At 43.4% G+C, this 15,478-nt stretch overlaps 1 protein-coding gene across 1 annotated transcript in view; it reads right to left on the bottom strand.

The window, feature by feature from the left end:
• Positions 1-15,478, bottom strand: part of SLC15A1 (solute carrier family 15 member 1) — a 127,961-nt gene that overhangs the window by 76,198 nt on the left and 36,285 nt on the right. The window contains exons 10-12 of the mRNA XM_063950765.1: positions 14,800-14,882; positions 9,789-9,875; positions 8,621-8,710 (exon numbers count right to left, since the gene is read on the bottom strand). Of these exons, the coding sequence (XP_063806835.1) occupies positions 8,621-8,710; positions 9,789-9,875; positions 14,800-14,882 (260 nt within the window). The remainder of the gene's footprint in view (positions 1-8,620; positions 8,711-9,788; positions 9,876-14,799; positions 14,883-15,478) is intronic.

The following is a 15,478-nucleotide window of genomic DNA, read 5'->3' as shown; positions in this document are numbered from 1 at the left end:
TATACGTGGCCATCCATGGGTTCACCTTAATGCCATTGAAGAAGTCCCCATGCAGGGATGAAACGTGTTTGGCACATTTCAAAATGTATTTTTGTTGAATTCATGTACATGTAATGTATAATTGAAAGCTTGTGCATTTTTTGTTTCTATGCTCAGTACACATTGTGAGTTTACTTATGAGCAAATAGCCTTATTTATACCTTACCGAATTATCACCTACCCGCACGCACCTGAAGCATCAAGCGCACCACATCAGAGGACCCGACAATCCTGACCCACTGTGAAAATCTGGTGAGTAACTGTATTTACACACTACATATTACTACCGATCTCTGATGATATACATCCTTGGTGTCTGAGATGACCCAAAGGATGTGTGACATGAGGTGAGGGAACCGAGACATATTAGGACAAGTGTTTTGGGACGGACATCTCCACGAAGGAGAATCCATAAACAACCACATACGAATTGGAAACATCACCCATCCAGAAAGTTACACCAAAGAACACCCAGCACAGAATCAGATTAACAATGGGGCGGGTGGGGGACTTCCGGTTCCGGCGCCCATGTGAGGAGAAGCTGATTGCTGCAGCTCTCCTGCATCCTCGGTAACCGGAGCACACAGCGCCTCCAGCTCGCGGCTTTTCTCCGCTCCTTGCGCACACTACCTGTGGGAAGGTGCTGGGGATTGGATGGAAAAGTTTCTGTCCTCCCCCATGTCCCCTAAATCCCAGAGATTGAGGTCTGAAAAACGGCCGGGGGAATCCAAGATGGCCGCCGCACCTAACTCACAAACGAGTCTGCAGGCTGCTGGCAGCAATAAACAGGCTTCTGCAAAACACATTTCTCCCTCAGGTGAGCCTGACTGTTCCCCTGCCTCTCCAGTGACTTATGCTGATGTAGTGAGAGCTGTTAGGGATGCCATGGAGCCTATCATGGATGCACATGCTGCTAAAATGCAGCAGGCAGTAAAAGATCTAAAATCCCAAATCAAGCAGTTATCTAAGACTGTTCTTACAAATGAACAAAGGCTGGGGGAGACTTTTCAGGATGTTGGGGATCTTAAGCACAGATATAATGAGCTCCAGAAATCTCACTTCCAGCTGCTGAACAAGGTTGACGATCTTGAAAATAGATCGAGGAGAACGAATCTCCGGGGGCTGGGGCTCCCTAAGTCACTGAAAGGTCCTGATTTGACTCTTTTTTTACAAACGTCCCTCCTTGATTTACTGCATATCCAAGATGAATGCACTGGCTTAGTTATCGAGAGAGCCCACAGACTGGGTCCCCCACGTTCTTCACCTAATAGCAGACCATGGGGGTAATTCTGAGTTGATCGCAGCAGCAAGTTTGTTAGCAATTGGGCAAAACCATATGCACTGCAGGGGGGGGCAGATATAACATGTGCAGAGAGCGTTAGATTTGGGTGGGTTATATTGTTTCTGTGCAGGGTAAATACTGGCTACTTTATTTTTACACTGCAATTTAGATTTCAGTTTGAACACACCCCACCCAAATCTAACTCTCTCTGCACATGTTATTTCTGCCCCACCTGCAGTGCACATGGTTTTGCCCAACTGCTAACAAATTTGCTGCTGCGATCAACTCAGAATAACCACCCATGTGTGGTTATATTTAAATGTCTGAACTTTCTCCATAAGGAGGCAATATGGACGGCATCCAGGAGGCATAGGAATTTACAATGGGAGGGAGCTCGTTTGGCCATTTTCCAGGACTACTCCGCGGAGGTTTCCCGGGCACGTCGGGAATTTACCCCCCTTTGCTCCCGTTTGGTAAAGGCGAATAAAAAATTTGCTCTGCTCTTCCCTACAAGACTACGCCTGTTTGATGGAAATTCTTTCCGGGACTTTACAAATCTTGCAGATGCAGAGGCTTATGTTTCCGAGGCATCCAAGGCAGATGACGACTCCTCTCAGGCGGATGACACCCTGGATCGAGAAGGCTGAGTATTGCTCCTGGACTTCTCTGTTTCCGGTTATGTCTGCCAATTTAATTATTGCTGTAGAATCTGCTGCAGGTGTTTTTTCCCCCAAAAGAGACTTTGGTCTTATACAGCGGGCTGAACCTTTTTGCCTTGTTTTATGTTTTAGATTTTTCTTATTCATCTGTTGTCTTTTTGTGGCTATGTAATCTTTCTACAATGCTTATATATTCTTAGCGGAGATATCTCCCCCTTCTTCTTATGTGACAGGCTGCGTTTTTCTTTTTCTGTAACATGCTCTATGTGCTCTGATACTTTCTTGTTATTTTTCCTATGTATATTTTCATATATTATGTTGCCGAGGGTGGGTAAGGGCGCCCCCTCCCTCATTTTTTCCTCAGGTTTTCAAATTCTAGCTGGCTCATTGGCGGTCTATGATGGCCTCTGTGCTTGCTTGAACCGGTTGTTCTCGTTTTCTGAAGTTATGATTGTCCTTAGCAGGACTTTCTTTCACAATGTTAATGTTATATTTTGTGTGTTTTCTATGTTTCTGTCCCTCTTTTCTTCTCCCCCTCCCCTTCTTCTCCTTATGTGTCCACCCCGGTATGTTTTGTATCCGTTTTTCGGCGGCTGTAGATATTATGGTTACTGCGCAGGTTTTCAGGTTTTCCCAGTTCATTTGATGAATGGCTAGTTTGAGTGTCGGCACGTGGAATGTGGGAGGGATCAACTCCCCAGCTAAACGCAGAAAAATTTTGCTCTATCTTCGGAAGGTGGGGATGGATGTTGTTTTCATTCAGGAATCTCACCTTATGCCAAATGAGGTGGTAAAACTGAACACTATGGGTTGGTCTGCGGTAGCCTCTTCCTCCTTCTCTTCTAAGGCTAGGGGAGTGATTATTTTAGCACGGCACACGGTCCCTATCTCTGTCCATGCGATTTTAGATGACACTCAGGGTCGGTATGTACTGGCAGATGTCACATTGTATGCATCCAGGTTCCTACTTTGTAATATTTATGCTCCCAATCAGTACTCTAAGCTATTTTATACGAACATGGTCACTAAGCTACTAAGCTACTCTGAAATTCCCATAATCCTGGGTGGAGATTTTAATTTATATTCTTCTCCAACCTAAGATAAATCCCCCCCCCCCTCGCGCTCCCCCCTCGTTACCACGTATTGGTATCCCCTATATTTGCTCGCAGTTGTCCTTAGTGGATGTGTGGCGCGCATGCTACCCATTAGAAAGGGAATTTACATGCCTCTCAGCTGCGCACCACACGTTCTCGAGGATTGATTATCTGCTGTTATCTGACTCCTTTTTCTCAAAAGTGGCTGACTCTAAAATTGAGGATATCTGTATTTCGGACCATGCTTTATGCTGGATGAAATTGATGCTCCTCTCATAAAAATCCCCTTTTCGCTCCTGGCACTTCCCCTCTCATTTAAGTGGCTCTCTGAAATTCCGCTCCTCATTAGATGCAGCGTGGCTGGATTATCATACGCACAATGGAGAAACTCTGAGCGATGATCCTGCTCTTTTCTGGCAGGCGTCAAAATCAGTTATTCGGGGGCACATTATGTCCTATAGTAAAAAAAGGGATTTAGATTTAAACTCACAATATTTGGAAGCCCAGGCGGCTCTTACTCTTTTCAGTAATTTAAATCCTCCCCCTCTCCTTCTACTAGGGAACGGTACCTTACGCAAAAAACACTGTTTGATACCCTCCTTTCTCAAATGGAAGCTAAATATTCATTTTCAAGAGACTGTGGCATTTACAGATATGGCAACAAGTCTGGCAAACTGTTATCCCGTTTGTTAAAAGGCAGACACCCTAAAGTGGTCATTCACTCTCTGCTCACCCAAGGTGGGGATAGAGTACAGACCTCGGCCGAGATTGCTGAGGTGCTACAGTCTCTTTATACCACTCTTTATGTATGTCCTGTTATTAACCAGACCCACAAGTCTAGCTTTTGGTCTTCTACTGATCTGCCTCAAATGTCAGAGTCGCACTGTACCTCTCTTCTTGCTCCTATCACCACTGAGGAAGTTTCTTTAGCAGTAGCTGGACTGAAGACTGGGAAGACTCCGGGCCCTGACAGTTTCGCCAATGACTACTATAAAATTCTATCTACTAGACTGTGTGAACCTCTTTCTGTCTTATTTAATTCTTTTATGCAGGGTGCTTCCTTGCCCCAATATTTTAATTCCGCAGTCATAAAGGTTATCCCGAAGCCTGGCCGGGATCCTGAGTCTCCCAGTTCTTATCGTCCGATCTCCCTTCTAAACACGGATTATAAATTGTTCACTAAAATCCTCTCTAATAGACTCAAATTCATAGTCCCTGATATAGTTCATACAGACCAGACTGGATTTGTCTGGGGTCGGCAATCAGTGAGCAATATCCGAAAGGTCTTGACTGTTATGCAGGCCTTTCAGCTTTCCAAACCCACTGACACTAATGTATTATTGTCACTTGATGCCGAAAAGGCGTTCGACCTGGTCACCTGGGACCATCTGTATGAAACACTCCACCGCTTTGGTGCACCTGAGGGCTTTGTCTCTCTTATTTCCCGATTATATGAATCTCCCTCCACTCAAGTTTTGGGGAATGGTATCCTCTCATCCCCTTTTCCTATCCAGAGTGGCACACGTCAGGGCTGCCCCTTGTCACCTTTATTATTTGCCTTAGCTTTAGAACCCCTAGCTGTTTCCCTGAGAAATTCTCCCAGATTTACAGGCATAAAAATAATAGACACCACGGTAAAATTATCACTGTATGCTGACGACATGCTTCTATTTATTTCTCAACCTGATACGTCCATCCCTGCGATTGTCTCCCTGATTGAACAATTTGGTTCCTTTGCGGGATACAAAATTAATATATCTAAATCCGAGCTTCTCCTCCTTTCAGGAGACTCTTCCCTCTTTCCATTACACCCGGTCCTGTCCCGATTTCCAGTGGCTCGAGATAGTCTTAGATATTTAGGGGTTCAGATCCCTACTTCCCTCCCGGATCTATATGCGGTTAATTTTGGTCCTATTTTGTCCAAGGTATCTAAAATCCTCACAGACTGGGCGTCTCTGCCCTTGTCTCTTATGGGTCGCGCAGAAGTTATTAAATCTGTTGTTTTTCCCAAGATTGCTTATTTTCTTCTTATGCTCCCTATTGCCCTTGTTGAGAAAGATGTCCTTTTTCTTAAACAGTGTTTCACTAGATTTCTATGGGCAGGTAAACGACCAAGAGTCCCCTACGCTAGGTTGCAGCTATTACGTGAAGAGGGAGGTATGGGAATCCCGGATCCTGTCCTATTTAGTAGAGCAGCGATGTACCGGTATATCACAGACTGGCTTTGGAGCAGATCAGTATTTACGAACTTGCCACTTGAACTGGCCGTATTCCATCCTTTCTCCCCTGCTGCACTCTTACACACCCCAAACTCCCGTCTCCCATCTGAGATAAAACATAATATTTTATTTTGGCATACATATCGAGCATGGCAGGCCACTCACACTAAAGCCCAGAGAAAACCTGACACCTCTCTTCACACTACGTTTTGGGGTAACCCATGTTTCCTTCCTGGCCTTGATAACGCACATTTTTTGAGTTGGAGAGAAAAGGGGATCGCAGCTATTAGAGACATATACGACCCAGGAGGCAACGCAGTACTTTCTTTCTCTGATATCCAGATACATTTCGGTATTTCCCTCCGGGAATTTTTTATGTACTTGCAGGCTAGACACTTTGCTCAATCCCAGTCTCACCCAATGATTTCTGAGGCTACCACAGACCCGCTGCGCACCTTAATGGTGCTTACTAAAGATTGTCCTTACCATCTTAGTTACTTCAGAAACACCTTTAGGGTCTCATATAGAGACCGGCTCTGGGATTCCGCGTTGTCTTCATGGTCCAGAGATATCCCCAATATGGGATCGTGCACTGAATTGTTAGATAACATTATACCCACTTTTAGGTTTTTATACTCTGCCTCTTTGCAAGAAGTTCACTTGAAGACGCTCCAAAGGGCATATATAGCACCTAATCAGAGGGCACACATGGTCCCAGACGACACTGGCTGTTGCATCAAATGTACTGCGCAGAGTGCCACCTTGTACCACAATATGTGGTCTTGCCGGAAAATATCTAAGTTTTGGTACAAGGTGGTCGCTTATCTCAACACAGTATTTAACTTACGGTTAATAAAACGCCCGAAGGCTTGTTTGCTACTTGATTTTAGGGAGTGGTCTCTTGGGCCTGAAGATAGAGATATTGTTCCGGTACTCTCTGTTATCTTGACAATTGCCAAGAAACAAATTCTTAATAATTGGATCAAACCGTCTACCCCTTCTTTGATGGCTGTGTGTTATGCACACCAGTGCCTGCAGGAAAGTACTGGTGTCAGAACTGTTATGCACTCCAGTGCCTGCAGGAATGTACTGGTGTTTGAACTGTTATGCACACCAGTGCCTGCAGGAATGTACTGGTGTCTGAACGGATAGGTATGCAAAACAAATGAACTCACAGACAGACTGGGGAATATGACATTACGTACACAGAAGGTGATAGGGTAACAAAATACACACAAAGTGAACATAGAAGCCCAGAGGCTAAGGAACTGGGTGTCTCCCTAGTATTAGTAATGCTCAGATGGGAAAAGCAAGATGTTGTGTTTTAATACGTAGAGAACCCGAAATGCTGTTGCTAAGGGCAACAGCAAAACCCTAAAGGGTTACCAACGGGTGTGGCAGTAAACTCCTTGGTCAGAGATGGAATGATAGACACAAGGAGAGTCTCCACAATCCTAATTCTCACTTGCAGTGCACAGGTTCAGCTTACTGCCACTAACCTGACACCTGACACCTTGCACAGTGAGACAGGATTTAGGCAGGCAAGTCTTAGAATACAGCCGCAAACTTGCTAAGTTCACAGAGTAGTAAAAGAACCCCAGCAAGTTAAACGACTGACTCCAGTCTTACTGCTAGGTCTGGATTGGCAGAGTGTAGTACCAAATCCCCAGGCCTATTTGCAGTAAGCAACAACAAATACAATGCTACACAGTACTGGCTAACTTTCAGGAACTGACTAACCAACAAAGATTCAGCAGCATCTGCTTAACCTGAGAAGAGGCCTTATAAAGCAGGTGCTGTCCACGCCCCACTCAGACCTCACAGACTGTGAGCACAAAAACCAGCACCGGATCCCCTGCCGTGCACAGAGCCTGTAACCACTGCACAGCAAAAGACCCGAACCGGAGTATCAGCTGCGCTCAGGTTACTCCGCTAGCACTTGTCTCCCGGTTGCCATGACGACGTGGCAGCACAGGGCAGGAGACCCTAACACTGTGAAACACATGACCCTCCGGATTATTTATTTTGAGAGGCGTGCTACTCTTCCTGATATTGGATTGGGGGTCAGGCGGTTTGCCAAGAAGTGGGAGAAGTATATTGATACTCTAGACCCGGATGTACAGTCGTTCATCTATAAACTTTTTGAGACCACAACGTGGTATCTATATAGACAAATCGATAGGGCCTCTTGACAACCTAGGCCCATGTACTGTTCCTTTGGGACCTCCTGCTGTTTTCTTAGGAAATGCAATTATATTAATTTTAATACCCCATGCTGTATGTTTAGACTGATGCCATATGGGTACTGAACCTTCTCTTTGGTTAAAATTGGCTAACCATGCCTGAATTACTTCTTTAATATTTTTACTTAAGACTTCTTTGGCCGCTACTCATTCATGATATGATTATACTTGTATTGTTTTCCCCATTTGTTTCTCCCCCCCCCCCCTCCTGTCTGTCTTCTTTACTGACCTCTCGGGTATACTGATGTCCTGTGAATCCTCAGGTAGAATTGTATGCTTAGCCTTAGGTATATGGTGATTTCCTATGCTGAGACGCACGTCGGTAATGTCTTCATCATTTCCTAGACCTCATGTAGGTTAAGATTGTTTATCCTTTACCTCTTACTCAAGCCTACAATTACCGACTATGTATCTGTGATTTCACTGATGTGGCTTAAAAGCACTTTACGATGGATTATTGTAACTATACCGGTTTCTCTCCGGTTTTTGGTATGTCTGTATCATGAAGGTCTTCCCTGTTCTTGTATTTCTATAAAAAATCTAATAAAAATTGTTGAATTAAAAAAAAAAACAATGGGCGGGTGGAGCTGCAGCTCCAGGCCCTCCAAGGAAAATAGGCCCACAGGATCTGCTGTAGAGCATCCAGTGTTGACAGGAGAGAAAAAAATGCAGTCACCACCAAAAGATCAACTTACTCCCCTTCATCTGCAGATGCCCTTTTGAATCTGAGCTCATTGTGCTCAGACTCTATATAGCGCTGCAGGCTGGAGGCCTGGATGGAGGCTGCACACGGGCCTCCTCTCCTAAAACACTCCTGCTCCAGGCAGCCCCAGTAAGCCACTGGACTACCAGGGAAATTCCTATTAAGGTCAATATCTAGTCCACCCCTGCTCCAGACAATGAGACACTGTTCTAAGTCATTCTAATATGTAATCACATTTTAATAACAAAAGTAAAATTTCTCAAAGCTAGAACTATATAGACAAATACACATTTTAGATAATGCACCCAACTACCTTGCTGATAAAGAATTATGCTGTATTGCAGTATTACATGTTGCATTTTTATCACATCTATAACCTACCTGCTGATCAAAAAGTGCCCAGAACATTGGCAGTGGAATATAAAGAAATAGGACCTTAAGGACCATCTTTATTTGCTCGACAAGAAGTTCCTGAAAACAGAAAGCATAAGAGAACTAAGCTTACATTACAAAACCTGATTTGTATACTTTAATACACACCCATACACATTAAGTGCCTGAGTTGGACGCAGTGTGGGAAGAAGTGGAGCGGTGTTTTTCATCTGTGCATGCGTCCTGCTTTTGTTTGTACAGAGTCATGCAGAAATGTAGATTCATGGCAGCAGAAATATAAGGGGCGTTCCTTGACGGTGGTTGGGAGGTAACAGGGAGGCTAAGAAAATGCTCAGAGATGTTATGTCTGTGAGTGCGTTGGACATGCCGTTGAAAGCAGTTGCATACAAAAATGCTCAGCCGCTTATGTAGGAGACCATATTCGGATGGCGAAACTGCACCTGACATGGAAGGAAGCTTTGATGGTGGGACCGGTAATACTGCGTCTATAGAGTCTGTGAGAGGGTGTCTCAGCCCTCACATAGCCAGAAGCATGGTTGCACACCAGGGAAGGGTTTTGTAGCAACATTAGCATAAAGTCCAACTCATAATCAGTCGCTATATCGAATGAGGGGTAAAGAATAAAAGGCATAACACCAGGGTTGTATTATCCATAAGGCTGACTAGGCCGAAGCCTAGGGGCACTGTTTATTTATTTATTTTTTTATTCTATTGCTGAGGCACTGTTATCTGCGCCCTGAGGTTCCAATGGTTAAAGGCACTTTGCACTCTGCACCGTAGCAAGGCACATTTGTAGTCAGCTGATATTTGTTTTGAGACATGATGGCGGAGGGGGGGAGCAGTAGACCAATAGTGCACTTGCGCTATTTCAAAAGAAAAAAGAAAAGGAAGAAAGATTATGCTTGGAGAAAAGAGGTCAGCAGATTTTATTTCAACTGGGTGTTGGTGTCCGTGTTAATACTGGGCTCAAAATACCTGAAAGCCTAGGGGCCCGGCCATGGGTTAATAGAGCCCTGCATGACACATAAAGGTATATACTGTACATAAATGCTTTTATGAGGATAACTAAACCAAAACAATTGAAATATATAATGAATTATACACTATCAATGACCTGCTAATCAATGAACCTGTAGTAAAAATCGATTTTGCTTACATCATAATTGTCTTGTGCCCAGTCCATCCAGTGCTCTTTCTTGGGGATGGATTTGCTGCGATTTCTATATCTATTTCTGATGGCACTCTGTCCAGAGAATACAGAAAAATATGGAGAATAATCAACATGATGCAAAGTATATTTCTTCAGCTACTTTCATTATATCAAATACCTCAGCAAATACAAAATGTAATGTAGTATTCAGGAATTATCACACAGTAGTATAATAAAAACTCCCAACTGGTTTATGTACAGCCAGTGTTAACAAGATATATGATAATGACATTAGGAAATAATGTTCCCCTTGCTCAATTTACTTAATACAACATGAGGATGTTTGGTTAAAAAGTTACTGCTTGTTGCAGAGCCGGCCCTAACCAATATGATGCCCTAGGCAAGATTTTGGCTGGTGCCCCCTAGCACCACCGCTAGTTCCGCCTCTGTCCCTGCACCCCTTTCCCAGCACCATCACCCCCCACCCATAGCAGTCCTTTTTTTTGTTTTCCTACCCCCTGTAATTTAAATAATAACAGTGAGCACATTCGGCGCACAGCCCAAAAAGGTATGTGTTTTTGCTGGCAAGGGGCGTGGCCAAACAATAGTACCCCCAATTCAAATTATGCCTCACAGTAGTGCAACTTTATTCACAATTTATCATGCGATAGTGTCCCTTATTCACATTACATCACACAGTAGTACTACTTTACCTTATGGGGGTAATTCTGAGTTGATCGCAGCAGCAAGTTTGTTAGCAATTGGGCAAAACCATGGGGGTAATTCTGAGTTGATCGCAGCAGCAAGTTTGTTAGCAATTGGGCAAAACCATGTGCACTGCAGGGGGGGCAGATATAACATTTGCAGAGAGAGTTAGATTTGGGTGGGTTATTTTGTTTCTGTGCAGGGTAAATACTGGCTGCTTTATTCTTACACTGCAATCTAGATTCCAGTTTGAACACACTCCACCCAAATCTAACTCTCTCTGCACATGTTATATCTGCCCCCCCTGCAGTGCACATGGTTTTGCCCAACTGCTAACAAAATTGCTGCTGTGATCAACTCGGAATGACCACCTATATACGTTACTCCTCACAGTAGTGCCCCTCATTCACATAACATCATACTGAATTGCTCCTTATTCACATTACACCACACCATATTGCTCTTTATTCTCATTACACCACACCATATTGCTCCTTATTCACATTACACCACACCATATTGCTCTTTATTCACATTAGAACACACAGTAGTGCCCTTTCTATACGATACGCCACACAGTAGTGCCCTTTCTATACGTTACGCCACACAGTAGAGCACCTTATACACATAATACCACACATTGGTAATGCATTTATACACATAATACCACACAGTAATGCCCCTTACACATATGACACACATTATTAATGTCCTTATAAACATAATGCGCCTTACACATTATGCCAACCCTTATTAATGCCCTTATACACATAATTTCCCTTACACATATGCCGCACATTGTTAATGCCCTTATACACATAATGATACACATAATGTCCCTTACACATATGCTGCACATTATTAGTACCCTTATACACATAATGACACACATAGTGCCCCTTACACATATGTTACACATTATTAATGACCTTATACACATAATGACACATATAGTTCCTGGAGTGAGTCAACTGGCAGCTCTGCTAATGTCGGGTGACTATTTTTTATGAAAGTAAATCTTATTTGCATTGCTATGTGGCTAGGATGCACAAGCAGCTTCTGCTGATTAAAATGATATGTGGCATGCCTATATACTGTGTGCGACTGTGCCTGTATCTGCATATGAATTGCTACACACAGAATATAGGCATGCCGCATATCATTTTAATCAGCAGAAGCTACTTGTGCCCCTAGGCATACCAGATGCCCTAGGCAATTGCCTAGTTTGCCTATGCCTAGGGCCGGCTCTGGCTTGTTGGTAACAAACATTTAACACAATCTGAAAAATGGATGACACTGCTATAGTTTAATGTTTATGGATGAAATGTAACTGTGTAAGAGAGATTAGTAACTACTATTGTTGATAAACGTGTATATGCAAAGGAATAAGATATGCAGGGACTGAAGTATATATATACATACTGTATGGTTATGGATCAGTGAGTCAACTTTTAGATTGTAAACTCACAAGAGCAGGGACTTCTTTCCTCATGTGCCTTTCCTTTTCTTTCTTACACTATCTTATACTCCATACTCCCTTTGATGGCACCTAACCCCAGATTTTCTATACCTGTCCTATATTGTCTTGTGCTGTAAGTGCTGTATTCTTGTTTGCTCATTTGATTATGCACTGTGTGATGGGCGCTGTGGATCCCTTGGGGCACCATATAAATAAAGGATAATTATAGTAATAATAATAACAACCTGGATAAGGTCAACAGTCAATAGGTCAACATGAACTTGAATGACATGGGGGAAAAAGGTCGACACAGTGAAATGGTTGACATGAGTTCTTTTATGTTTTTGGTGTCGTTTTCTCCGTAACATGACCAGGGACCCCAATTAGTGCACCGTGTCCCCTTGCATGGCGAGCTTCGCTCGGCATGCTGTGGGCAAGGTCCTTTTCTGCGCTCGACACAGGTTACTATTCCCAATCGTAGGTCACATGGATGGTAAAGTTAGTTAAAAATTAACAAAATTGTAAAAAACTCACATAAATAGTGGTCGACCTTGTGACTGTTGACCTACCATCCGGATATCTACTGTATATATGGCTAAGGAGACATGTGCATCAAACTTCCTAAACTGTACATAATAAAAAGCACCAAGATTTTGATTCATTTGGTTGTTCTGTAGTGCCAGCAGTTTTTATACTGTATATTGCTCAGATCCGTCATTGACATGTTTTCATTTAACACAACCACTTGTAACTGGAGAGGCAGATAGGGAAGGGAACAGTGGGTTCTAACGCGGGTCAAGTACAGTGTTCACCAACACTTGCACCAAGAGGGGCAGGTACTAATTACCCAGGTGTGATGAAGGGGCCTGGGTCCGCTGCCGTCCCCCTGCCCACCTACAGTACCTATCCGCAGCAGCAGGTTCACTCTTCAGCCAGCACATGCTGCTGTGTGCTGGCTGGACTGTAAATACTTTCTTTTACATTAATTTGTATAAGGGGGCTTGGTCACGCATCCTACAATTAGGCCATCCCACCAAAAATGTACCTTGGCCCTGCCACAGCTCTCTACATCCCTGTTCATCTAAAGGGCCGTATTCACGGGACGATTTGGGGAGAGATGCGTCACATCTCTCCTCCTGCTCAGCACAGCGCGATGTGTGCTGAGCGTGCGGGGGGGCTCATTTCACCCAGCGGGTGAAATGCGTGACCTGCTAGATTGGCCATGCAGGCCAATCTAGCACCAGCGATAGTGATGCGCAGGGCTGCGCATCGCTATCGCTGTGAGGGGTACACACAGAGTGATCACTGCTTAAAATCTAAGCAATCTAGTCAGAATGCTTCGATTTTAAGCAGCGATCGCTCCGTGAGTACCCCCCCTTAACAGATGCAGAACGGCACACAGACGTATATACATGACATTGATGATGGTAATCAATAGTTTATAATTGGCTCGTTGTGAATGGAACTTTGATGCTGATAGGTGATTATTCTGTTTACTCTTGTATATATTGTCTTTTTTTCATGCTTAAGGGGATCTTCAATTAGCCGCAGTAGATTACTGCAGGCTAGTTGATCCCCCGGGGCTATACAATTTAGCTCCAAAGCCAGCAGTCATCAGGATTTTTTTTTCACCAGCCTCCAGCAGGTAAAGAAAAATCCCCAATACCTCAGGAGTTATCGGGACCCACGCACCTGTTATGCAGGAATCCGTGAACTTTTCACAGATTCTGTGCGTTTATGCACGACAACCCCTGTTAACGCCCATTAACACATGAAGTTAACGGCGTTAACAAGCCTGTCTGGAGAAGTCAGAAGGCTAACTGAATAGCCTCCAGTGTTAAAGCCTAAGGCTACCTCTGTTAATTATCCGCAGTAATGTACCGTGGGTAATTGACTATCCCCCTTGTATTAGAGTTTTTTGTTGATTTTTTTTTACTTTCATTGAACTATAATAGTGAATTGGTATTTCACAAGCAAAACAAAAATGAAAACTTGGGTGTTGTGTATGTGCAGTAATCCCGGTGCATGCAATTTGTGATAGTTCCAACTTTGCATCCAACAACAATTACAGCTTTTTTAGTGAACACAATTTACATCTGCAACTTGGGGCACAAATTCATTGGAAACAGCATTTTCCCCATGGCCTCTAAAAAGAATTGCAAATAATTTTAAGCATAGAAAATCTGCTGTAATGAAATTGATTATATTATAAAATCAAAGGTGTACTGCAGTTGAATGAAAAAGATTATCAGTCACACACAAAAAAAAAAGGCATTTACAGCAACAGCACAAACAAAATAACTACCAGTAATTTGAGCTCCTATGCAGGGTCGGACTGCGGCATGAAGGGCCCCTCCGGGGGACACAGTGGTAGGGGCCCATATTTAGGGATGTGGCCAGTCTCCAGAGGGGGTGTCGCCACATTTTTGTTAAATTATTTTTTCTAACCATTAAAGAATGCATTAGCTGGGCCCTTTGATAAATATATATATGGTAACTACTGTTATATAGTTCATATCGGTAGTTAGTATCACACTGTGTGTAGGCCCCTTTAGTGCATACATGATAATGTAGCAGATTAATAACAGTAGACAATAAACCATAGTCCTGTGCAGTATTAGGTAACATGTATAATTCAAGAACATAGTCTGGAACCTGATCCCTAGAGGAGGAGGTGCCCCTTCCCCCCCTTCAGACAGTGGGTCCCACCGGGGGTTCCCCCTTTGCCTCTGTGTGCCAGTCCAACCCTGCTCCCATGACAAAGGAAATGTTAAATTAAAGCATATAACAAACTAATATATAGGCAGAAAAAGAATATTTTAATGTTTATAATATGATCATTTCTTTACTAACCCCAATGCATCTGCAAACTTTAACTATTATGTTACCCTGCGGAGACACTTTTTTGTACATTCCACTTCCAATGATAAATATAACTGTAAGAAGAAACAAAGAAAAATAACAGAAATTAAATGTCAAGTGGACAAGATAAAGTAATATAGCCAGTCTCAGACAGAAGTGTGTCCTGTAAATAGTATAACTATGTATTTTGTAGTAGGTATGTAGTAGGCTGAGTATATTTCCAAGCTGTACACTTACTGATTGTAACAAGAGCACATGGTGTACTGTACACATGATTTCTGGTTGTAATCTCTGTATTGTCCTATTTTGTCCTCACACAATCAACCATCACATTGTTAGCAGTGTGTGAACCAGATCACAATGCAGGAATGAAAGCCTTAAGCGTTGTCAGGGCCGTCTTTTCGTATGGGCTCATTGGGCTCTTGCCCAAGGGCCCCAGAAGCAAAAGGGCCCTAGGCTGATAGCTGAGGGTCCCCTCTTTCCAAGGGTACCAGATTTTTGAAAATCGGCCCTGGGGAACCGGAGATATCCAACTTCAAAGCAGTGGTCCCCATCCAAGCCTGTTAATTGTTCTTCCCAGCCAGATATCTCGGGTTCTGTCTGACTTAGAGTTTTTCTGAGGGTATAGTCCAAAAGCTGGGACTCTCCCCTTTCAGTGGACACTGGCAGC

This window comes from Pseudophryne corroboree, chromosome 2, assembly GCF_028390025.1.
Source record: "Pseudophryne corroboree isolate aPseCor3 chromosome 2, aPseCor3.hap2, whole genome shotgun sequence".
Classification (NCBI taxonomy): Eukaryota; Metazoa; Chordata; class Amphibia; order Anura; family Myobatrachidae; genus Pseudophryne; species Pseudophryne corroboree.
Note: the sequence above shows the minus strand (reverse complement) of the source record. Positions and strands in the feature narration are given on the sequence as shown.